The 24,305-nt window shown below is 44.9% G+C and overlaps 1 protein-coding gene across 1 annotated transcript in view; it reads right to left on the bottom strand.

The window, feature by feature from the left end:
• NPLOC4 (NPL4 homolog, ubiquitin recognition factor) overlaps positions 1 to 24,305 on the bottom strand; it is a 46,842-nt gene that overhangs the window by 8,905 nt on the left and 13,632 nt on the right. Inside the window, exons 4-13 of the mRNA XM_030534596.1 lie at positions 23,991 to 24,173; positions 21,223 to 21,271; positions 20,251 to 20,345; positions 18,933 to 19,056; positions 18,033 to 18,212; positions 15,175 to 15,261; positions 13,567 to 13,638; positions 12,417 to 12,543; positions 9,590 to 9,750; positions 469 to 540 (exon numbers count right to left, since the gene is read on the bottom strand). Coding sequence (XP_030390456.1) covers positions 469 to 540; positions 9,590 to 9,750; positions 12,417 to 12,543; positions 13,567 to 13,638; positions 15,175 to 15,261; positions 18,033 to 18,212; positions 18,933 to 19,056; positions 20,251 to 20,345; positions 21,223 to 21,271; positions 23,991 to 24,173 — 1,150 coding nt within the window. The remainder of the gene's footprint in view (positions 1 to 468; positions 541 to 9,589; positions 9,751 to 12,416; positions 12,544 to 13,566; positions 13,639 to 15,174; positions 15,262 to 18,032; positions 18,213 to 18,932; positions 19,057 to 20,250; positions 20,346 to 21,222; positions 21,272 to 23,990; positions 24,174 to 24,305) is intronic.

Here is a 24,305-nt window from a genome sequence, read left to right as displayed (position 1 = left end):
CATTAGGAATTGGCAATGAAGGAGCTGTAGCCTTTTCTTAGTACAAATCCAGCTTGCTGATCACTGGAATGAGCAGTGTTCTTAGTCACTGCTATGAAAGAGACAACTGGAGCTTTCTAATTAGCTCCCAGTGATTTAGTGCCCAGAACGTCCATGGGGCTTACTGCTTCCTTCATTTTATGGATCCATTCTGTTTCATAACAGCGGTAAGACACTCCAAGAAGCGCCTTTTGGAGACGTAAATGCATTTCTCTGGCATCACGTCACCACCCAACCCAGAGTGCTGCACTCACGCAAAAATCTGCTGCCTGTTGCACTCCCAGGCTTGAAGAGCTGTTTAAAGAAAGCAAACTCGAGTTAAAACCTTCAGACCTTGTAGGCTTTTCAGAAGGTTCAGTGGTGCGAAAGGAACTCTGCCTCGATTCTACAGCCAGCTGCAAATGAGTAAACACTGCAGCGAATACTTACATCTATGATTAGATACTCGACAGGGAGCGGGCGAGCCAGCTGAGTGATTTCATTGCCAAACTTGTCTATGTCCTGAAATAAGAAGAGCACAGTTAGTGAACTGGGTGGGACTGGTGTAGTTCCCTAAGCTGGAACACCCGGATAAACCAGGAGCTTCTAAACTATTGGGATTGTTTTTCAGATTTATGAAAGACACAGACAGCTATTCAGCTTCCTCTGTCATTTTGTTGGGTGCTAAGTTACTGTTCGAAGGGCAGATGTGGAGCTGTTCCTGCAGATGAGGCAATGCTGGACACGATAGCTGCCCTTCGAACAACTTCCCTGCTTCTCAGATAATTCCACCCCAGGTCTCAGTTGACGTTTGAAGCAGACAAGCCAAAAGGTGCCGTGTTCCACAGCTGGACACAAAACTGACTTTCTGCACAGGCTGAACTGTCAGGTCAACACGCTGGTGTCTCCATTCAAATTACGAGCGCTTGTGCCCAGCACGTCTATTCACAGCCATTGGAAAACCCACCACTTTTTTTTAAATACACAGACCTGGAAAAAACATACAATCTGCCAAAGCCAAAACTTGTTTGGCTTTGTCAGACGAATTGAACATAAAATTTAATTATGAAGAAAAATGGCCAGCATATGTTCATTAATCATGAAATGACAATTAGACTTGATTTATGTTAAACACGCTGAGTTCAAACAGCTTCAGAAATAAATGAATAAGAACTGACTCTTTTCATTGCAGATTCTGTCAGAGGGGATTGTGTTTTCTACCTAAATCATCCCTTCACGTGATATAAATCATTCATCAAGCCACACATAAATCACACACCCATGATTTCCAGTCACAGACCTTACGGAAAAGTTCAGTTGCTGAGCTCTCTCAGCGTGGCTGGGAGGCAGGGCCCATGACAGTTACACAGACTCACACACGGCTCTCGCCCCTGGCACACACGCAGACTCGTACATGGCTCTTGCTCCGGCATGCTCAATTTACTTCCTGGGGAACGTTGTAAAAAGGCCATGAAATTGTCCCACACTGCAGACAGAGGGGGTGTCTTCTGGGGTTTTGTGAAGCACTCCTAAAACATAGCCAGCAAGCCAAACACTTCAGAGAGACACTCACAGATAACATTGTCCCTTTAAAAGCTACATTTTCTGCCTCTGAATATGCCGCTACTCAGTTACTCTAGTACAGTGATTCTCAACCACTGTGGGCCACATACGCACCTCTCTACGTGTTATGTGAGCTGCATCCACACAATATAAATATACTACCTGTACGGCCCGGAGGGTGTCACATGGGCCGCAGCTGTGTGCTGATTGGGCAGCAAGTGGCCTGCAGGTTGAGAACCACCACTCCAGTATTTATATATCAGAAACATGCAGGACTGTGGCCAGCACCCCCTGCAATCACTCTGGACAGTCCCCACATGCTCAAGCATGCCTTGGCATGCTACTCTGCTTGTAGAAGCCAATGGCACCCCTAACACCATGTGTCCCTGGAAATAGTTTCCCCTTTGTAGAATCAACCGTCCCATCTTTGAAGTTTCCTTTACAAGTAATTCTGATAAGAATCATTTCTCCTTGAACGTGACAGGTTGTTGGCCCCGTGGTTATTTTAGCAACAAGCCTGGTTGCTTGTGGCCTTAGAGCTCCCTTGCTCTGACAGCAGCAGCAGGAGACTTGGAGCCTTTTCAGAGGGATCACAGGGCCCGAAAGCCAGTCCGTGCCTAGAGCTCAGCAACACTGCAAGAATTAGGAATCAAATCCAATCAAGCTACATCAGTTCCCCAAACACTCTCCTGCCCCTGCAAGAAAGAACCTGCAACAACTCACACATAATTAGCCCATCTGGAATTCATTTTCAAATCTAATTAAGTTCTAATATGCAGAAACATTTTTCCAGCACCTGTTCGCTTTAATCTTCCCCTCTGGGGATTTCCATGATAAAAGCCTTCTTTTTAATGTCATGCTACTAAGGCCTGAAAGATATTTTCTAAAATTGTTACTACCAAATTGACACCTAACATCCCCCAGCTAAAGGAAGTGTCTGTGCCTCCCTCCCTGTGGAACGAAGTAGGCACCTTCCTCCTCCCCACATGTACAGTTTTATTAGGCAGTTACATTTTAAAGCTTAACAAATGGCAAGCTGGGAGGATTGCTGTGAGATCACTCCAAATTTGGCAGTCACCAGAGCACTAGCAGCCTTTATCCACATATGTGGTATACTATTCCTGTAACTCGGGATTCCGGGATTCCCAGTGCCAGGCAATGCCATGTGCTCTGCTTAGCAGCCACAGCTTCAAATGGAGGGCAGCAAGGAGTTAATGAAGGCTCAAATTCTACTCACTGTCTGGACAAGAATCAAGCAATAGGCCCCAGAGGAATTGGGCAATGAATCATCCTAGAGACAGGAGCGGAGATCAGCTCCTGCAATCCCAACAGTTTGAAACAGTTTGACCTAATGATACTGCAGCTTCTGTCTCCCAATAGGAAAATGATTAATCCATCGGCGCAGAGAAATATCATTAACCAAGGAAGTTACTCTCAACTTTCTCATGCTTCTGCTGGCAAGCTGGCTGCAGGCTTGCAACGGGGAGAGGACAGCTCGGGAAGGGTTCAGATTCTGAGTCGTGATGAACCAACATACATACGATCAGCCACCCACTAAGGGTGAGGGCAATACTCCAAACTCTCCTTTGCCATGATGCCTACAAAAAAACTTGACAGCAAATTGGACTGCTAGTGATCTGAGATCACCTACCACACTGCCCAATATCATCCCACTTGTGTTCCCCTGTCTGTATCCATCTATTGTCTCTTGTCTTACACTGACTGTCCTTGCAACAGGGACTGCCTCTGTGTTCCATGGGGTCCTGGTCCATGACTGAGGCTACTGGGGCCTATGCACAACAAATGGACCAGGACTCCTTATTCTGCAAGGGAAGAACGTTTTCATATGGAGACTCATTTACACTGATGATATTTTCCCTCATGATCAGATCTTCCCTCAGTTCACACTGCTTATGTTGCTTTGGAGTTAGACCAAGTTTATTTGGGTTTTTGAGTACACTATGACTTAGCTTCTACCTCGTGCTTTTCGCCTGTAGATCTCAGAGTTACACTACAAAGGTAAGCGGCATCCTCTGAGGCAGAGGTGAAAGACCTGCCTACGCTCACACAGCACTGGAAGCAGAACCCCGGAGACTCCTGACTCCCTGTCCAGAGCAGTCTCCATTGAGCCACGCTGCGGGCTCCCACTGGGATATTTCTGAGACTGAAGGAAACCTCTCCCAGCTCCAACACGCACAGCTTGGAGAAGGCCAATACAAGTGGGTATTAGTAGCATATTACATGCACACGCTTCCTCTTAGCACAGACCTAGGAACAGACTTTTCACTCCCAATCGCAATGGCATTCTAATGAGAACTCACTCACTCAAGACGCTGTAAAAGTCCACAGGGCCTGCTTTTGATTATTTAATCTTAGCCAAACTGCTACAGGCACAGAACTAGCCAATTTTCTGAACTATGCTAAGGACTGCCATGTGCTTTATACTCACTGAGAGGCAGCAGCATTTCCTGGTACAGACCAGGTGGCTACTGTAGGACGGCTCTCCCCCACCAACTGAGACAGGGTGACCTTTGAACATCTATCAAGTCTCTCACTGCTGGGAACTCTCTAGGTGTGGCAAGCTTCTGCAAGAAGAATAAACCCAGTGTCCGTCCTTCCATCCTCCCCCACAACTATCCTCGGCTGGGGACAGAGGACTCTATACTCAGGGAAGCTCCTCCCACAAAACAAAGGCATGCGCAAGAGGAGAACCTTTGTGATATGAGGTTTGTTAAGATTAAGATGGAAACACCCCCCGGTCCATTCTCTAGCCGCTCCTGAGCAATGGCCGGAGGGAGCAGCCACTGCAGCACCCTTCTGCAGGTTTTAAAGGAAGAACAAAAAACGGATTGCAGAGCACTCTTTTCTCCACTTACGAGAACTTTCCTCCATGTTTTGGTTGCTCAGAGAATTCCCGTTGTCATAACCTGCAGGCATTCCTCTAACGAAGGCCAGAGGTGGAGTTGTGTTGTGTTGTATGTAACACTCATCAGGCAGGAGGAGAGGAATTTATATATTGAGCTCCTGTAACACAGTCCAGTCCGAGACTGGCATTGAGCTAGGAGAAACTGGGCTTGGTAATCCCATTCGGCCTTAATAAAAAACAGCAAAATGCTGTCAAGTCACTCCAAGAGCTGGACGGAGTGGGGTTTTCCAGAGCTGGAACTGGAAGGAAAGTTGAACAGCTGATGCTTCTCACGGCTGACTCTGCATGAGGCTGAGCAGTCATCCAAATGCAAGGACCAAACTCATGGACCTCCAGCATGAGGGGAAATGTCCCTTTTGTAACACAAGTGTCATTAAAAAAAGCTTCAATCTTTTCCCATCCCAGAGCACTACAAGGATGACATTGTGTTTGTGCTGAGATCCCACATATTTGCCTAAAGTTAACAGGAGAACCAAGTCCCACAAAAGTACCAACCCATGACTACTTCCAAGGGTCAATAAAACTCAGCTCTCGCATTTTTTTGCTCCACCTGATAGACCGTTGAGACATTCGTTAAATAAGTCTAAAGCTTGAGTCCTGCAGTACTACCACCGACTTCAAGACAGCGCTGCAACCTGAGGTTCGCAACAAAATGCCACAGCTTGCTAATGGAAAGCCATGAATTCTGCAGATTAGCTCAAGACAGCTTGAAGAGTTTGCGACATTCACACACAATGCGGAGCAATGAACAGAAGCACAAAGCACACAGATGACTGTAAGGATACATACACCATCAAATTTCCAAAGGTGCTGAGCACCCACAGATCCCACTCCCTTCAATCCCAATATCAGGCCCCCAGTGTTTAAGTTACATTCCTCGCTTAAACAAGCTGGACAGATGCACTTATTTACTTCCCAGAAACAGGCAAAAAGAGTGAGGAGACAGATGGCAGGGACTTCTAACCTATTAGGATAAACCCAAGACTTCTGCAGTCCTGATACAAAATGAAATCTTTAGCCTGCCCATACTGCTGGAAAATGAACTAAGGAGGAGGTTAACAATACTGTGGTGTTTCGTGCTAGAGGAGAGAATGGTTACCATCATAATTACAGCCATTGTGTGTCTGCATATTGAGAAGAGAGGGGACCTTCAGCAGATTTGCGTGGAGTTACTGTTGTTGAGAAGTGCTTACCAGTCTTTCTGCAACATCGTTATAACACAGAATGTTGCACTGCAACACCTGATAGTCTTCACGAATCCCGCACCTTGAACTGCTCGGTTTACCAGTAGGATGGTTTTTCCTTTCGAGTTGATCACGATGAGAAAATTATTTAGCAGAATAATTTACATTCCTGTTCCCGAAAGCTCCCGATTTTCACTCCAGAACACATTTACAGCTTTCACACCCCATGGACTGAATATCCACTCAGAGAAAGCGCCATGCTACCAGTGCTAATGGGATGGTTTCTGTGAGTAGCAGGGCAAGAGGCCAATACAAAGAGAAAGGTAAAAACATACAGGAATCATTAGGCAAGCGGCTAAAGAAAAATACTTTGGGTTATGAAACAGAGCAAATCTGGTGCCATCAGTTTCCTGTTTTCATGATGTTTAAGACATGTCTCCAGCTGATAGAATATTGAGTCACACTGGTTCACATGGGAACCTTATTTTCAGCAACAGCTGTAACACACTGAGGGGCATACTAGCCTCTGACCCCATTCCACAAATGCATCTTGATGTGCGCCATACAAGAAAGCCTTGATGAGTGAAGAGAGCTGTTATTTTGCCTTGAAGCACCTCTTTGCCTGCTTGCCAGAGTCCTCGAACCTGTAACTCTCTCACTAATTTCTCCCAGCTGTATAGCTTTGATCCCTGACATAGGCTTCTATTTCTGCAGCATTACTAATTCAGAGACATTTCTTAAGTCATTTCAAAAGCAAAGATGACACATACTAAGAGCAAAGATACAAGATCTTTTCCTTATGTGATGAGCAGATTGTAGTACACTTGCAGCTTTCGACTTCTCCAGTTTTACAAACATCACCTTTTCTTACTGGCAGGAATTTAAAATGCATCTACTCCTTTATGCAACTAGTGGAGACAGGAATTTAATAGTTCCCTTCCCACACTCGGATGCTAAATTGTTCTATAAATATATTCTACACGACACAAACATTGGTTTTTTGGTTCTCATCCAACCATCACAATAAACTTACATTAATATAGCCCCTTTCATCCTAAAGTGCTTTTCAAGCTGATCCACACACTACATATATGGATTATTCTTGCTCATCAGTGAAACAGCCAACTGAGGTGAAATGTGGCAGCTGCTTAAGAGCACACAGCAACCCTGCAGGACTGCTTAGGGCAGGAAGCAAAAGGCTGAAGAGTAAAGGTAGGCAGACTAACTATCAAGCTGGACAATGCTCCTGCTATTGTGCTGACAGGAGTGGCCAGGGTGTTACATTACTAACCATCTTTGTCTTCTCACTGCAAGGTCAAACCTACTCAGGACTGTTGCTCCCAACAAAATGCTTAAGCAATGTTTCGCCAACCTTGCTGTCACACACCCAGTGACTATAAGGTAGTGTCTCTGACCTCAGGCCTTTTTGCATTTAATGAGACCCAAATGGTCTTTAAACCCAGAAGTGACTACGCTTCCCATCAGTTTAAAAATGTTCCAGAAAAAGTAAAAGGTACTGAATTCAAACATGTTGGGCTGCAAAGGACAACTACACCCACCCGAGCACCCCTCAAGCCTTCCTAACGCACATACTGAAAAAGGCAAATATGGGTCCGAGTTATAAAACATTTGAAATAATCTGAAGCTGACCCAATGAATCACTGGTTCATGGAAATTTCCACAGAACTCTGAAGTAATCTGTGAGCATTTTGTTTATGTCCACCAATTCGGGTTAAAAAGTGGAATTTAGAACTTGCTAGAACATACACTGGTTTCTCGCGACTCTGAACGTCTCATTAAAGTGCAGCACTACAATGGCTCTGGACCCGGAGACATGGGCTGTGGCCAATGCGATGCTCTTCCTGGACCCGAGTCGAGTCTTTGCCTTCTGAGATGGAACACGGCATGCGGGGATCCGCAGTCAGCATGAGCTGCACCTTCACATTCAAGATAAGCGCAATTGCACCAGCTTTATTTATTCAAATTAGGCATAGCCCCTGGCCACCTGTCAAGGTCCCAGTGAGAAGCTCAGTGGGCCATTTGGGCACCCTTTGGGAATTGCCTGTATGTTGTGGTGGTGGGGACTTAGAATCAGCTTCATTGGTGAGAACACACTTTGCAAGCACCACGTGAGGGGAAAGCCTGCTAGAGCGATGAAGAGATGTGGCTGGAAAGCGTTTCACAATTGCTGGTGGCTTCAGGGCAAACCAATAGTGTGGTATTGACAGGAAAAAACCGTGCAGAGTAGCTCACCGATCAGCAGTTTCCTGAACTTCACTCAGCACCACTTTGGGGTACACAAAAGCGTTCCTGCAAGATTTGCTATCGGTGGTGAACGCTGCCCTCATTTTAACAGCGCCAAGCAAGGCAGCCTGGCCTAGCCAACACTTCTCGAACAGGAAGTGCCACAAGCAGACCAGATCACGAACGTCAGATATAAATAAAGATGAGAGACCTGGCTTGGATGATGGATGGCCAATTCATTGGCAAGCATCTCCATTAATGTAATTTTCTCCATCCCTGTTTGTGAAGCACCAAAACACAGCAAACAGGATTTCTGAGAAGCAACACCATTATTCTCAACTTTCCAACCCAATTCTAGAGAGGCAAGAGGTTTGAAAAACTCTAGGAATGAATGTCTAAAGGGAATACTCATCTCTAACAAGAACTACAGACTCCATACATGCAGTAGTCCAGTTACTGACAGGGCTTTTGCATGCCACACTGCACATGTGGTTCTGATGGCCTAATCCTCTTGTAGATTCCTGCTCTGAAAGTAGGCTGCCTCCACTGTGCATCAGGAGGGGCTTCTGAGGCTTATCATGCAACCAAAGAGAAAGGCTCTAATAGCAGGCACCAACTGCAGCACGAGAGAGAGAAAAGACAGGGCTGTGGAATTCATTCCCAGGGGATGTTGTGAAAGCCAAAAGTATAACCGCGTTCAACAAAGAACTAGATAAATTCATGGAGGGTTGGTTCATCAGTGGCTATTAGCCAATGTGGTCAGGGATGCAACCCCATGCTTGGGGTGACCCTAAACCTTTGACTGCCAGAAGCTGAGAGGGGAAGACAGAGGTGGCTATGTTCTGTACACTCCCCTGGAAGCTCTGAGACTGGCCACTATCAGAGACAGGATACTGGGTTAGATGGACCATTGGTCTGACCAGTGCGGCCGCTCTTATATATTCCAGTCCCTGCCCTTTTTTTAAAAAGGTCTAACAACCCCTTCCTTCCCTGCCTTTATACTCACAGGCTATTGTTACCCTTTGGTTGGGGTATGCGTGGCGTCTCTCTCCTCTGGCTGGCGCTCTATTTGGGCAGACGGAGCCTTATTTTCCATTTTCCTGCTCAGTGTGTTATTGTAGAGTGCCTGATGCTGTTCCGTAGGTGTCTTATACAAGTATTAAATACAATAAATTCTCACCATCTTGTTAGGAACCTGCTTTTATGGCGGCTTTAACTTGGTACATCAATTTGCTTCACTGCACTCTGTGTGTAAATGTAATTAGGGAGAGCAGGAAGCAAATACACTCAGCGGGGGATTAAAAGTCAACAGAGAAGCATGGCAGCCACCGCCAATAAACACAGAAGACGTGGTTAATTCAGAGTGCCTGCTACAGGCCCTACGTGGATCACTGCAGACCTCATTTATAGGCTAGATAGCCAATGGCTACTACTGCACTGGGAACCATAATAGCACTTCTAGGAGGAGGAAATGGAGCTTACGCAATTACTTCCTGTGGACACGTGGTGAATGGTTACTACCGAAAATAGTTCAAAACCTCAAAGTGTCCTTTCACTGAGTTGGATAAATCGACTTCCAGACCCTCGGCAGAACTAGCCCATATGCCCTCTCTCACACATACTTCAGCTGTTATCTTTAGTCCTTACCCCTTACCTTATAGAATACGTCAGGCACATATTGCTCACTGCTGGACTCCTTCGCATAGCCGAGCTCTGGTGCATCCCGGCACGGCAGCAGGCACTCATCCCGTACCAGTGCCATGCACTGATTAGAGACTTGGTAACCCTCAAAGTGAACCTGGTTGTCGGGACCACCTAGAATAGAAAGTTACTTTTAAACCACTCCAGTGGAGGAATGGACTTATTCTTCTAAGTCCCCACTGGACAGCATTATGGATTAAACAGCCAGATTAAACATGACATTGGCTTTAGATATTGATGCAAGTTGTGTGCATGGTTTGCTATATTAGGAAGTACTTTTAAACAAGGATTCCCATAAATGTCCTATACTTACTTTATACCTCACCCGGCTTCAAGAGCATTTTCCCAGCTAAACTAATGGTATCAATTCCTGGGGTGAAACCCTGGCTGGACTCAAATCAATGGGAGTTTTGCCATTTATTTAACTAGGCCAAGATTTCAACCTAGCGTCACAGCCCTCAAGCCTCCCTCTTCAGCAGAAACACTCTCCAAAATTAAAACCAGGACTGTGATTCCTGCTGTCCTGTTTTATTTCTGTGCACTAGACATTAAGGTCTACACAACAAATTCCAGGCTACAACAATTTAGGTTGATCACCTGGCAAACAGGACTATGGGCAAAAGCATAACATTTTCTCAGCCAGGAATGGATGGGCCAGGGGAATTTTGACACACAAAACTGGAAGCCAAGACACTAGCTTCAGGTGGCTTTGTCACGGATCACAAAATCAGTGCTTTAATTTGGCTAATTTAAGCATCAGCAGGCTGTCCGCTATTAGAACACGATGAGATATCAGAGAGAAAATCAGGCACATATAAATGGTAAGAGTGTGTTGCTAATGTGTGACACCGGACGCTACAAAGAGAAGTGAAATTAATCCATGCAGGGGATCTTAAAAAGGCAACGGTGATGATGCAAACCGCACATTTACATTTACACTGCATACAAGGAACAAACCAAGTGCTTGTTGAGAAACCTGATGGGCTGATTTAACAGAACAGAATGAAATTATCTGGACCAGATGATCAGGAAAGGAAACATTCATTTCCTAGCCTCAGATTCCCTCTGTTCTGGGGCAAACACTCCCAGAAATGAAACGTGGGCCAAGACACGAGGAAGGCCCGAACAAAGGGAACCACCATTTCCTCAGTAAAACACCTTGTTTGAAAAGGGATATACACATTTATCTTGTAAGAAAAGATGAATGTGTTTAGCAGCCTGGAAGGTGTGAGGCAGCTGTCTGGTCACATGGACCTTTTACTGAAAAAGGCCCCAGAAACATCTATAAAGCTTGGGGCTCAGAGGAGGCAATATCATATTGCACTTTAGTTCTTTACATTGGAATTCATGCTTTTTTCATTGTTTAAAATAGACCCCAGAACCTGGCCCAGGGAAACCTTAAACGACTACATCTGTGTCATCTTGGAGATGAACGGCAGATTGAACTTTTAATTCTGTAATTTCCCCACCACATGCCAATGGGTCCAGGAACTGGCCATGTGCATCAGAGTATTCTACTCTACTCTGCAGAAGGTCTCTGAAAAATTCTCATGTGACAGAAGCCTGCAAGATGCTTTAGACATTTTATTTTGTTGACAAAAACATTTCACACACTTAGGAAGATTCTGAATTTATTTGAAGGGTTTTTTCTAGTATCTGTTTCTCACTGATGGATACATGAGGGAATTAAAGGTCCCTGGCTTTACAATGAACCATCACAAGTAACTTTCAAGACCCCAAAATTCTTGTGTACCGGTACTGCAGCCTCCATCATTTCAGTTTACAAGGCCTGTACATAATACCCTTGGGAGTTAGAGAATGGTGTTCCCCAAATTGTCTAGAATACATCACCACTGCTGGGTAGCAAGAGCATGGAAATCAAAGCCACTTCTCATGCACAGCAGTGCTCTAACTGGCACTCTGGCCTCTTCCACCCTTCCTATGGAGCTAAACTTACAAGAGATTAATTAGCATGGTCTAATGGACTGAATACTGGGCAGGGAGTAAAGAACTCCAGAGTTCAAATCCTGGCTCGGCAGCCCACGGCCAGTCACCATCTCTGGGTCTCAGTTCGTAATGTGGCCAGTACTCATTCCTAATCTCCCTGGAGAGAGGCTGCTGTCACTGAGTGCAGAGTGCTCTGAAGATGTGACATGTCACGCAAGCACTAGGTATTATAATTCTATTAGCTAGAAGTAACTAAAAAACAGAAGGGGCACTTGAGAGAGAAGTGCCTCCCAGAGCACAATTACGTTCAACTGGCTGAAATCTGTTTTATGAATCGGGTCTCGAGTTCCACAAGTCCACGCTCCCTAAAGCATGTTATTCCAGGGGCTCAGGCTGCTGCTTCTGTGGAGTCTCAAGAGCAGGTGTAACATTTAGAAGACAAACAGGCAGTCACCCTTTGGCCATATGGTATTTGTTGTTAATGCTAATTTTTTTTCACTCCTGGGTGAAAATTCTACGGAGGTGAAGTAAGTGTGTGTGTGTGGGTGGGTGGGAGTACCCTCCATTGGTCCTAACTGCATTGAAGGGGCCTAGAGAAACAGTTGGAAAAAGAACAGTTAGAACATGGAGTAAGGGAAATCTATTTTACTTGATGCGTTTGAGAATGACCTAAAACTTGTTACTAGGACTGATGGGAGACAGTTTGAAAGATTTCAGGTGGTCAGAACAGTTTGTAGCTTGATTGGGAAGAAGTGCATGTTCCTTTGGGGTGACCACAAGAGAGAATCCCAGGAGAAATGAGGGTTTAAGGGCAACTCTATGCCACTTTATACCTGTAGCCATAACAGTGACAAATTTGGATCCAAAGTGACCATCTGGAGATAGGCGACATATGTTGGGATGCCGGTTCTGAAAGTTTCCAGCAGTGATGCACTCTTCCGCACTTAAAAAATATGTATCCTAGGAAAAAATAAAAACAAAACACAGCAAGATGATGGAGCTATGAGATGTGCCCCACCTCCATTTCACTGGGCTGCAACTGAAGATACCTCATTAAAAATATGCTTCTGAGTAAAGCATTTGTGAAAGCTGTGAATTGAATACTACAAACAGAGGGTGTAAAGGACAGAATACAGGGGACTAGCAGTCAGGAAGGCCAGAATCCTAAACCTGGTTCTGTCCAGGATGGTGTGGTCCTGGTAAATCATTTCACCTTCCAGTGCCTCGGTTTCTCCATCTGGGAGACAGGGATAATATTGATCTACATCACAGGAACATAGGAAGGTTGAAGTTTTGAAGATAAAAAGCACCATTCAGATATTACAGTATATCAGGGGTTCTCAAACTGGGGGTTGGGATCCCTCAGGGGGTCACGAGGTTATTACATGGGGGGTTCGAGCTGTCAACCTCCACCCCAAACCCCGCTTTGCCGCCAGCATTTAGAATGGTGTTCAATATATAAAAAAGTGTTTTTCATTTCCAAGGGGGGGGGTCGCACTCAGAGGCTTGCTATGTGAAGGGGGTCACCAGTACACAAGGTTGAGAGCCACTGTACTATAAGCACTCTGAGGTTCAGGCAGCAATGCAGTCTCCAGAGGAGGCCATGCTGATTTGCTCACCAAACTCTCACCCCTTACGTGAATCTGTGCCTGCTCCCTACACTCTGCCAAAGTGCCTCTTAATCAGTCGTTCTGTCTCCGGAGTGGGGGAAGGAGACTTCATGCTGCTTCCCATCCCTGTGAGGGTTCCCAATCAGCATTCACTGATCACGCTCCTGCCCCTCCAAATGCCTCTGAAGACCCAGGTGTACCCTGAAACCCTGTAATTACAACAGACACACCCCACCCTACACTGCATTGGCTCGACTTGCGCCTTTCATTTCTGCTCTTCGGGGCAGGATTCTGCTGGGCAGAGCCTGCATTTTTGATGCTCCATAAACAACAATAAATACAGAAAGTAATTACTGATGCTCTTGCTCCTCACCTTGTTTCTGCTGTATCGAACAGTCCCCTTCCGTGTATCTTCAGAGACCAGATCCGTAAATATCCAGCCAACCTTTGAATTGAAACAAAATAAAACAACAACCCCCCCCCCATTTTTTTTTTAAAAGGGCAATCTCTTTCACTCGACCGAGAGGTTCCTCGGACCTAGTTGCAAGAGCCTGCTGTGCGGCACCTGATGAAAATTACTCTCCCAGCTGCATGGTGCTCATCTGAACACAACTTGCACATCTGCAGTATCAGCTAGCCAGCCGAGAGGACTTGCAGTTCTTTATGTCTTGCTGGGGAATTTTTTCATGGAAAAACCTGGAGGCTGCAGGGCTTCCTTCCCCTCCCCCACAGCAAAAAGCCATTTGCTGTGCAATATTCACAGTGAAGGAGCATCAGCAACACCAGTGATCTCATTTTCTGACACTAGTAGTCACTCGTTAACATAAAGCTAACATTTCCCACTCAATTCTAATGTATCCCCAATCCCAGCCTGCTCTGCTCAGAGCAGCAATTTATTCATGCCTTTTCACTGCACATATACTACAGATACCCTCTTTATTCAAATCCTCTCCTGCAACTCACTTCTACAATATCAAGCCGTTCAACTAAGAAATGCTGTTACCCACTCGCAGGGAGGCCACGAGACAGACGAACCATGCACTGCAGATCTGCAGCCAACAACTATGCATTTTTAACCTTGGTGATTTTAACAGACTCAATGTGAGGAACAAAGAAAAAACTGGAGTCAAATAACATCCACAGATTCCTTGCTTCAGACTCTGTCAGTAAGACACAGATTTTATCTTGAGAGAGCAACAGAGCTCACCACAGACGTGCGAGTACGCCTGCCTCTGAGCAAGACCTCCAGCTCGAAAATATTCAACATCAGAAAATCTCAGAACATTCAATACTTAGTGGTAGCATGGCACAGTGAGTGATACCCTCAGACAGCCTGGAAAATTAAGTATAGATCTGAAAGTCATCTGCACACAGAGGACACTGAAATCCATGTATCTTGATTAAATCACTGACAGGTTGCAGATACAAGAGAAATAAAGGACTAAAAGCTGAACTCCACATCTAAATTGTACACAATATAATTCTTGCCATATGTAGCCCCAAATGAATACTGAGAGATAGGCACTATGGTTTTGATAGCTGGAATCCTGACCAAAAAAACCCCCCAAAACACAAAAATACTCCACAGAACATCTCAAAGACAGAATAAAAGCCACAAGAAAACTCAAACCACAACTGTGCCAAATTAGCACCTGTCAGAGATGCTGCGGAATGTGTTTATCTGAGGGGAAAGCACGGCGAAACATCTAATCCCTTTGATGTCGTTCGAGACAGCGGACTGTTGAGTTGCGCAGAACAGCCCCGCTGTACTGCTCAATATTTATGCACAGAGACAAATTCTTATTTTACTTTAACCCCTAGAAGCGTAAGAGCTATCGGCCCCAGTAAACATACATTAGATTTCAAAATGCGCCCAGCCTTCATTTTACCCTGTCAAGCCAGGTGCGAGGAGTGACTGCTGCACAGAGAGACCCAAGAACCCCTTCTCCCAGACACGCATTAGCCAGCAACATCTTCCTACCTTTCTCAGGCCAAGTTTTGCAGCAATCTCATCCACAACCTCGGCTTTGGGATCTTCTAGGAGCTCCAGGCTGTTCTGTGTACCAATCTGTAAGCAAACAACAGAACTGGCTCATAAATCAAACATTCAAAATCCAGGGCAAACCAGTTCCTATGATTCTGGCCATTTCAAGAGAGGCTGTCTAGTGGGTGAGGCAGGGGGCTGGGAACTCAGCTGCTGGGTTCCATTCCCAGTTCTACCACTGACTTGTGAGGACCCTGGGAAAGCCAGTTTATACCCACCTCACAGGACTCCTGTGGCTTAGCCTGCAAAGCACGAACAAAGGGGCTCTATCTAGACAATTACACATCGAGCCCATCACTATGGTCTCGGAGCACTTCTAGAGAAAGGCATAGATGAGACTATTTTTCTGAATCCCCGTTCGACTTGGCAGGTCTAAGCTCCTGTTGTGTTTGTTCGAATGTTAGAGTAGCACGTAGGAAGGGACTTGGTGAATCCAAAAGCACGCTCAGGCCTTCCTCCCAGCTCTGGAAATCAAGACTCAGCCATCTGGGTGTGCTTTCAAAGGCAGGAGTTTTTGTTGTTGGGTTTTGGGTTGGGGAGGAGGAGGAGGAGATGCTCTGCCAGACAGAAGAGCAGAGTTTTCTCTCTCCAGAAGAGTGGAGGAAGCTTCCTCGCTTCTGCCTTACACACCATCGTGGTGCTGGAAAAGACACTACAAGCTGTACTGGCTTCCAATGCTTGTGTGTGTGTCTCTAAAACATATAAAAGGCTTATAATAACACTGTGCCAACAAGCTGGGCTTGGCTGTCCTGGCATTTAATAAAACCAGCAGAGCTGTTAAAGGCTTGAGAGACTATTCACATACGCATGCAGTAATCATTTCTCAAAGAGCTGAATGAGACTTTCAGTATTGACTGCGACTTTACTCCTAGTGAATCCAACGACAAATCAGGATTAATGAAATTCATGCTCCATGCCTCCCTACACAGGGTGTGTACATATACACGCTAAACACATACAATTTGAATTCACTACAGAGGGGACGAGAAGAGTCAAACTTGATCTAAAATCCATCCCTGGGAATGGCAGCTTTATCTCTCCTTCTATGCTGCAATACTGAAACACACTGAAACTGCTGAAGATGCCAAAGCTTTAACACTCAGCTTCCTAGACTGTGTGGATTTCAGGGAGATCTTTAAACATGACGCGAAGGCAGTTGTGGTTAGACAGAAATACGACATCTGCTGCTTTTCAGGATAACCCTACGGGGCTTCTTAGTCCTTAAAAAGAGAAGTTAAATACTACTCCAGCTTCACTTTTTTGTACCCTTACTTGCAGATGAAGCCTTGTATATAATGCAGCCCTTCAGTGAGCAACTATCCAAGGAGATACCTCCAATATCCTTTGCTAGTCTTAATACTGCTAAAGAGCCTAAGGCTCTGTCTACACTACGGACCTTACAGAGGCACAGCTGCACCACTGACGGCATAACTAAACCACTCCCAATGAGCAGCAGTAGCTATGTTTTTGCCAGTGAAACCTATGTCAGTCCGGGGTGTGTTTTTTCACAACCTTGACCAACATTTCTGACAAAGGTGGTAGTGTAGACAAAGCCTAAGATCTGGCTGCTCAGTTCCATTCTAAATCAGTAGGAAGTCAGGACTTACAATAAGATTTCTGAATGCCCTTGCACACCACGATCCTGAGGTACTATTCTTACTCTACAGTGTTGTTGTAGGTGTGTTGGTCCCAGGATACGGGAGAGACAAGGTGGAGGAGGGAATATCTTTTATTAGACAAGCTTTTGAGCTACACAGACCTGGAGAAGACAACAGAAATTAGTCTAATAAAAAATATTACCTCCCCCACCATGTCTCTCTACAGTGCTAGACATTTTCAATTACATTGTTAAACTTACACAGCTTCAGCTTTTTAATGTCTGATTCAATTATTAAAAATCTATTTTATGCCTTTGGTTTCGCTGGAACTCCTATTCCTAAAACCAGCTGTGGTCCAACACTTTGAAGTTAGGGCCAGAAGGGTTCTCAGGCAGTGACCGGCGCCACCTAGTGACTTTTACAAGCAACAAATCTTAAATCTTTATTGTAAAGTTCACTGTGTATTTATGGCCCTATACGCAAACAAAAGACAACCCAAAATGCCACAGTAGAAGTTAAAATATGAAACTGGTGGCCAAGCTAGGGCATCGGACCAGTCTTCACTAAGGTGTCAGCCAGCTCATCATCAAACTTTAGAGTTTGGAACAAGAGCAGCAGAAAGAGAGAGACAGTGTCAGGTAAAATCAAATGCTAATTTACTCTCTTCTAAAATGCAGGCTACCAAGATAGTGTAAAGTTAAAACTTGAGGCATTCTGCTCCAAACAGATCTGGCCACCCTCGCATAGCAATGGTAGATTTCTGCATGGCCGATTCTTATCTCAAAGAGAAACAATGCAATGTTGACTCAAAATGTTGGTTTTGTTGATGTTTTTACAACATTTAAGGGCAACAGAAATATTTCCCTGGGCACATTTTGAAACAAAAATTTCCCACTGAAGCCTTTGCAACCCAAACAGTTCCACAGAGAACCTGAAAGCGAAACCCACTCTAAGGAAGTCACTTGCACTGTGTTTTCTTTTGCAGTTCCCTGTGCTTGGGCAACTAAAATCATAGAGCACAAACAGGGAAAAGCAAATGTGAATGGTAATAATCTATGATTTTTATCTTGACAGATTCCCTCTAGGATCTTCTGCAGAAAACATCACGTGATTTCCTGAACAAAGTGGGTTCTACGTTCCCCGATCGCCATCTTTAATAAATAAAGCTACAACATTCTTATGCTGAGTTATTTTTACCTGTGGAGGTTCATAGATGGCAGCTACCTCAGCCCTGATGCCCAGAGGGATGTCCTTGTGCTCTGTATATCGTCCGTATAAGTACCCAAAATGCTGGTTCCCTGTCTTTCTCCAGAAGTCGAGGAAGCGATCAGCAAGTGTGTGGTTCTCAAACATTATGTTGTCAACGTGCCTGTATTTCTGTTAGATAGAATGCAAGAGTGCTTTAGGCCAGCAGCCTGATTCCAGACCAGTGTAAGAAATTAGCGTGTCTACTTCCAGTCCAGTCACGTCTCTCCAGACCTGCCTGGGGTGTCCCCCAACAATTAAAGAAAAAATCAGAATCCTGCTGAAGTAAGGGGAGGGAAGGGGAAGCTAGCTTGCTCCATCTCCTCCTTCCCAGGACTGCTCTATCCCTCCCTGCTCCAAGCTCCTGCGGCAACACCACACGACTCTCCCCACCAGAGCAGAACGCAGCACAGGCAGGACGCAGGGAAAGCACTCAGAATACCCAGCACCCAAAATCAGTTCTGGCTTCTTGCTAGGACCAAACTCCCTCAATCCTTTCTGACTGCAAAGTGTTGCAGAATTTCAGTGGATTGCAACAAGAAGTTGCAGGTGGTTTTTCGGATCCCATGTGGACAGAGAGTTGAGAAGCACTGTCCCAGCTCAGGTCAGTGCAAATGTCCTCTGCACTATGGGGAAATTCCTGAACCCAGCACATTTCAGAGTCGCTCTCTGCAGCAGCTGAAGACATTATCCAGCCATTTCCCTAGCACCTGCCAATATGCAAAGGCTCCCAGACTCCAAGACAGCTGCTCTCCTGGACGTTTTCTCCGGCTCAGAAATAAAAAAGGTAAATAACGGCTTCTCTGTGTAGAAGAACAAAGAGACCTCAGCACAGCCAATGCCAAGACTCACCTGTCTGTTGAGTGTGATAGCACTTGGCTGGCACTTGGTGCAAATGCCTTCTGGCCAGGGAGGATGCCCCTCACAGCCAGATTTAATCTTGCAGCTGATATTTTCCAGTGCAACGAACTTCCCCCTGAATAAGATCAGAAGAAAGGTGGGTTTTCTTTAGCATATTAGGATACCCTTTGCCTCCTAGAAAGAATCTAGCAAGTCAAGCACCTTGTATGTAACAAGGCACGGAACAGACATTGTGCACTGATAGTTTGCACCTCTATAGGATGCTGCAGCTTGTCCAAAGTCACACAGTAAATTCAGCAGCAGAGCTAGCAATGAAAGCCAGGAGTCCTGGTCCTTCTGCTCTAGCTACTGGACAACTTTCCAGTAAGCTGATGGCACCAGCAAAAGTGTCAGAAATGCACATAAAAGTCATTTGGTTGCAGTTTAAACAGTTTATATTGCACATGGCAAGGAATGTGTTACACTGCATGACCAAAATTAGTTTCCTTTTTTGTGCATAAAATTTATTGCAAGCTGGAGTCCTCTTAAAATGAGAATCCATGCTTGAGTTTCATTTCAGCAAGACAACCTCCTCAGAGAATGAAGGGAAGGTTCCACTTGTTTCCTCTTTAAAGGAAAGGCATGCTAGAATACTAATGAGTTCTCAGCTCCAGGGAAAGGGACATCGTCCTTCACAGAATGCTGCTGATCGCCTCAGTTTGTGGCCTTGCTTTGGAGCCATAGGTTTGCATCTGACATCCACTGGCTAGCTGAGTGTGTTCAGCACTTCCTCTGCCTAAGGTACTTACCTGGGCCTCTTAACGGCGTTATCTAAACTATCTAAACTAGTAATGAATTTATCTTCACAACCCCGTGAGGGAGGGAAGTCCTGTCACCCGCATTTTGCAAACAGAGAACTGCTGCAAAGAGTCTTTCCCGAAGTCACATAGGGAGTCCGTGGCAGAGGGGAACTAGGCCCCAAGGGAATCTGAGCTTTGATTTTCTACAAATCTTAGTACTTAACTGAAAAGCAGAAGTGAATTGTGGCTAAAAGCTCTCCTGATTCACCAAAGCACCGTCCATCCCTCCCTGAGGTCGACTCCTGGCTTCTTGATCATACCGTGCCCTTTCTTCTTTCTATCTGATCTTCCTTCCAACTTCAGCAATGCTGCTTGTAAGCAATTACCTTGCCACAGTTTAAAGTGAAGCTACTTCTTAGGATTCATATTCCCAGGGTTACCATATAATAGCTATTACCACCAACATTCATGCAAGGTTTGTGTACTTTGTTGTAGCTATAAGGCTCCCTTAATTGCAGTGAGTTTCTTACTTGTCTGCTCCTCCGGTCAGCTTCCTGATGTAGGCATGGAACGACATATGCTTCACAGGAGGTTCCAGATGGTTTAAATAATCTTCATCAAAAGGCTGCCAAAAACACCACACAAAGGAGAGCCAGGTCAGACACCTGTCTGATAATACACTGATCACTGAACAAATGGCTGTTCTAGATTCAACTTTCCACTGGCTCCCAGTGTGGAAACAATCAAGAAACTCTGGGCCTTTTTTCATGACAGTTATGGTCTCACGTGACAGGTACAGTGGGACTTCACAGTATTTTTAATATTCATTCATACTTGCTCAAAACACAAATATTCTCCACAAATCACAGCTAGACTCAAAGGCACAAGGCATTTTAAATAATGACAAACAAAAAGACCAGCTGACCTAAACGTTCTTTCTGAGGTTGTTTGAACTCATGGGGGGGAGGAGACCACATTCATTTGGGGGAACCATTTCTGCATGCATTAGGGAAACAGGTGAGAGTATCTGTTGTTATTACGGTTGTTTTCAATCTAAACAGGGTGCACTGGAAATCTGAGGAGAAGCATTAAGATCCGTACGGGGGAGGGGAAAGGAGAGTGAACTGAACGCAAAGAGTGGCACAGAGATCCAGAGTGAAAATGAAGAGAGAAGACAAAATCTCATACACAAAGGTTTGCCTGGGGGCTTTTTAAAATATTTTCTGCTAAATCCATTACAGCAGAAAAACAAATGCTTTAATCATGAGAAATCCTAGGGCAGCATTATAGCCAAAGGACCAACCTTGTTTCTTTGGCTATTGTTGGTGTGAACGGGAGGCCTTGGGTAACATATCAGAAGTCTGCCTCTCAGAAGTGCTACCATTACACAGGCAAAGCTTCAAGAAGTGTTTAAGCAGGTACAGAGAGTTTGGAGAAAGAAGGGTGACTTCAGAAAGTAATATAAATAAGAGATGGTTGAAGTGTTTAGCTTGACTCCTTACCTCCAGTGGTACACAATGCACACATTTACCCAAAGGGCCATGTCGACACCTGTGTGAAAAGAAAATAAAAGGTCACATTTAAAATGGGAAAGACACTCCATGCCAGACTTTACAATCTTTGTATAGTATAGAGATCTGGAATGTTTGGCTAACCATTTGGGCCATGAGCATCCACTGGTACATTATGAGCTAGACCATGGGCAAAAGGAAGGAATCAAAAATAATTTCACATACATTGGGAGCAAGATCTTGGATTTAACCTACAAGTCTGAGGTCACAATCATTCTTACACACCTGTTCCACTGGCAGACATCTCCACTAGTTAAACACCTCTATGCACAGGCTTCAGATTATAACCCCTAAATTTGCAGAACTCTCATTCAGGGCAGTATTTCAAGCCAGATACGCAATGCTTTGTGGTGTGGGTGGGTGGTGGCAAGAGGCTGCATTACGTTAAAAAAACAAGGACCAACACACTCATCCTTTATCAGTTGCATAAGGATGCTCTTGGAACACACTGAAACATGCTCTTATCTAACTGATAAAATCCTGCTGGGCCAAAGTTAAGACAAGGAAAAAAATCCCCTTTTGAGGTGATCTCCTTAGAAACCACAGGAGCCCTGCCAGGGCATTAAGAACTGGTCAGTACTGGTTCTTAAGAGCAAACCCCAGCAGATGAACATGGCTGCTGACTCTCACTAGGAGGATATGGATGGGAGCCAGCGCAGCACTGCTTTTAATAAGGTTGTATGAACATTATCTCCCACATTAAAGGACCACTACAGGCTGCTAATGCACTCAGCAGAATGCCAGCCTCCCATCAGGTTTAGATTGATATGCAGCCACAAATACAGGCACAACCCTGGCCATACATTTTTTATCATCATAAATATTTGTCACTGTGCTTCGACTCCCTGCTAAGAATACCTTTCTTCTCTTGAAAAATGTGGTCACGTTAAACCTAGGTTTTGGTTTGGGGTTTTTTAAACCAAGAAGTGAAGAGTTTTGCTTTTCTTGTTTGAAGATTAATGTGCCATTTCCCTCATTAATCATCAGCTCGAAAAGGTTAGATAATATTTTCCATTTAAAGGCTACGCCTTTCTGAGCTTCCCTTCTGCTGCAGCACTAAAGATGACAACATAACAGGGCTGGGTGGGGCACTCAGGTTAAAAAAAGTCCTGCTTGTCTTTAAATCTTTTCTCAACACCTCTGAAAAGTTACTTCACAAAGGGGGATCTAGTTCCAAGTCTGAGGGTAAGTGAAAATAGTAATTAGTGTTGGCAATTACCACCATATATTTTCCCCAATTAATGCTATGTGACCAGCCAGGCCAAAAACATTTTGTTAAGGTGTGTTTAGATTTAAGGCATTATTAAAATACCTTAATGTTTATTTTTATGGGAACAAATACTACATTGCTCATCCAAAGCTCCTCTCAGCCAAAACCAGGAGGCAGTATGGTCTAGCAGACAAAGCACTGGACTGGGAGTCAGGAGACCTGGGTTTTACTCCCAGGTCTGACACTGGCCGGCTGAGTGACCTTGAGCAAGTCACTTCCTTCCACGTGCCTCAGTTTCCCCATCTGTAAAATGGGAATAACGGTACCTGCTTTGTAAAGCACTTTGAGATCTACTGATAAGCACTATATATAAGGGCTAGGATTATCTAAACACACTTTATAAACACGATGTCTCAACTTTCCCGTTAGCTAAGCAGGTATCCCCACTTTATAGAAGGATAAACAGAGGGCACAAGAAATTATTACAGTGACCCCGAAGGGAGCTAGGCATCGTGCCCAGGAGTCCTGACTCCCAGTCCCTAGGCTAGCTGCTAAAAAACACTTCCAGACACTCCTTTGACTCCTGTGATTTTGCTGTTCTAAAAACTGATGGACCTGAGATGACAAAGTTTCCCAGCAAGTCCAAGAATGCATTCTGGAGTGGCTGCACAAACACCCCCACCCCGGCACACAGGTATCTTGTAACAAGGGATAGCTGTGGTGGCTTAATCTGGGCATGAGGGGGAACATTAGTGGGGTGGGGGAACAACCAGAGCTCCTGACCAAAGGCATACATGAACTATTTGCAACTGAGATCCTCTGTTATTCCTGGATGCCTAGGTAGCAGCCTTGGCTAAAAGGGATTTTTTCCGTTTGTGGCTTTCATGTGGGATCCAGACTATGCCACAGTTTATCCATGCCTGTCTCCTTAAGCCTGGATTAATGTAACACACACTATAGGAAATACACACAAACCATATGGAAAGAGAAACTACTGCAGAATGCAGCCCGCTTCTTATTAGGCAGGTGTCACACTGGGAGCATATTCCAGAATTGTTCTGCACTAACTACCAGTACATTTCTAAACAGAATTCAAGGAGCTGATTTTAATCTGTATAGCTGTAAGGGGGTTGGGAAGAGAGAACATCATCAGAGGCACTTCAGCTGGAGCGACCTTGGTTTAAACAGGAAGTGGCTGTCAGCAGGTCCTTCTTGGCAAAGGCCCTACAGTTTGGAATCTGTTTGCAGCCTTGGCTTGCCAGAGCCCAGATTTAACTTTCTAGGATAACAGCAAAGTCTATTTTTCCTTGTGGGTATTTGAAAAGGGGTAGGGGAGCCAATGAGCGGTGTATGGTTTAGAAGGAAGACCGGTCATCTAACACTCTTACTGGTTATCAGTTTCCTACTGAATGTTATTTTAAATTTTGTTAAGCACCGAGCATGTGCTACAGAACTATAGAATCTAGTTAGAAAGCACAGTAGTATTTACAGTTGCTGGTCTCGATTCCTGTAAATCTTCCCATCCTGTTTGATTAGGTACTGGTCGATCTCATCTTCCACCACGTGAGGGACGCCCAAGGGGCGCAACAGCCCTTGAGAGATAGAGGTGTCCATGTTCTCAGAGGAAGAGCCAGCAGGGCTCGAGGGGAAGAGGAACAACATATCACCATGCCTATGTGGGGAGAAAGAGAAAGAAGCACTGCTTTGGAATGTGCCTAACTTCCTACATACACAGTGGGGCAAACAGCCGTTAGGAAAGCATCCGCTCTGTAGGTTAGAGTACAGTTCAATATGCATTACCTTC

This window comes from Gopherus evgoodei, chromosome 15 (assembly GCF_007399415.2).
Source record: "Gopherus evgoodei ecotype Sinaloan lineage chromosome 15, rGopEvg1_v1.p, whole genome shotgun sequence".
Lineage (NCBI taxonomy): Eukaryota > Metazoa > Chordata > Testudines > Testudinidae > Gopherus > Gopherus evgoodei.
Note: the sequence above shows the minus strand (reverse complement) of the source record. Positions and strands in the feature narration are given on the sequence as shown.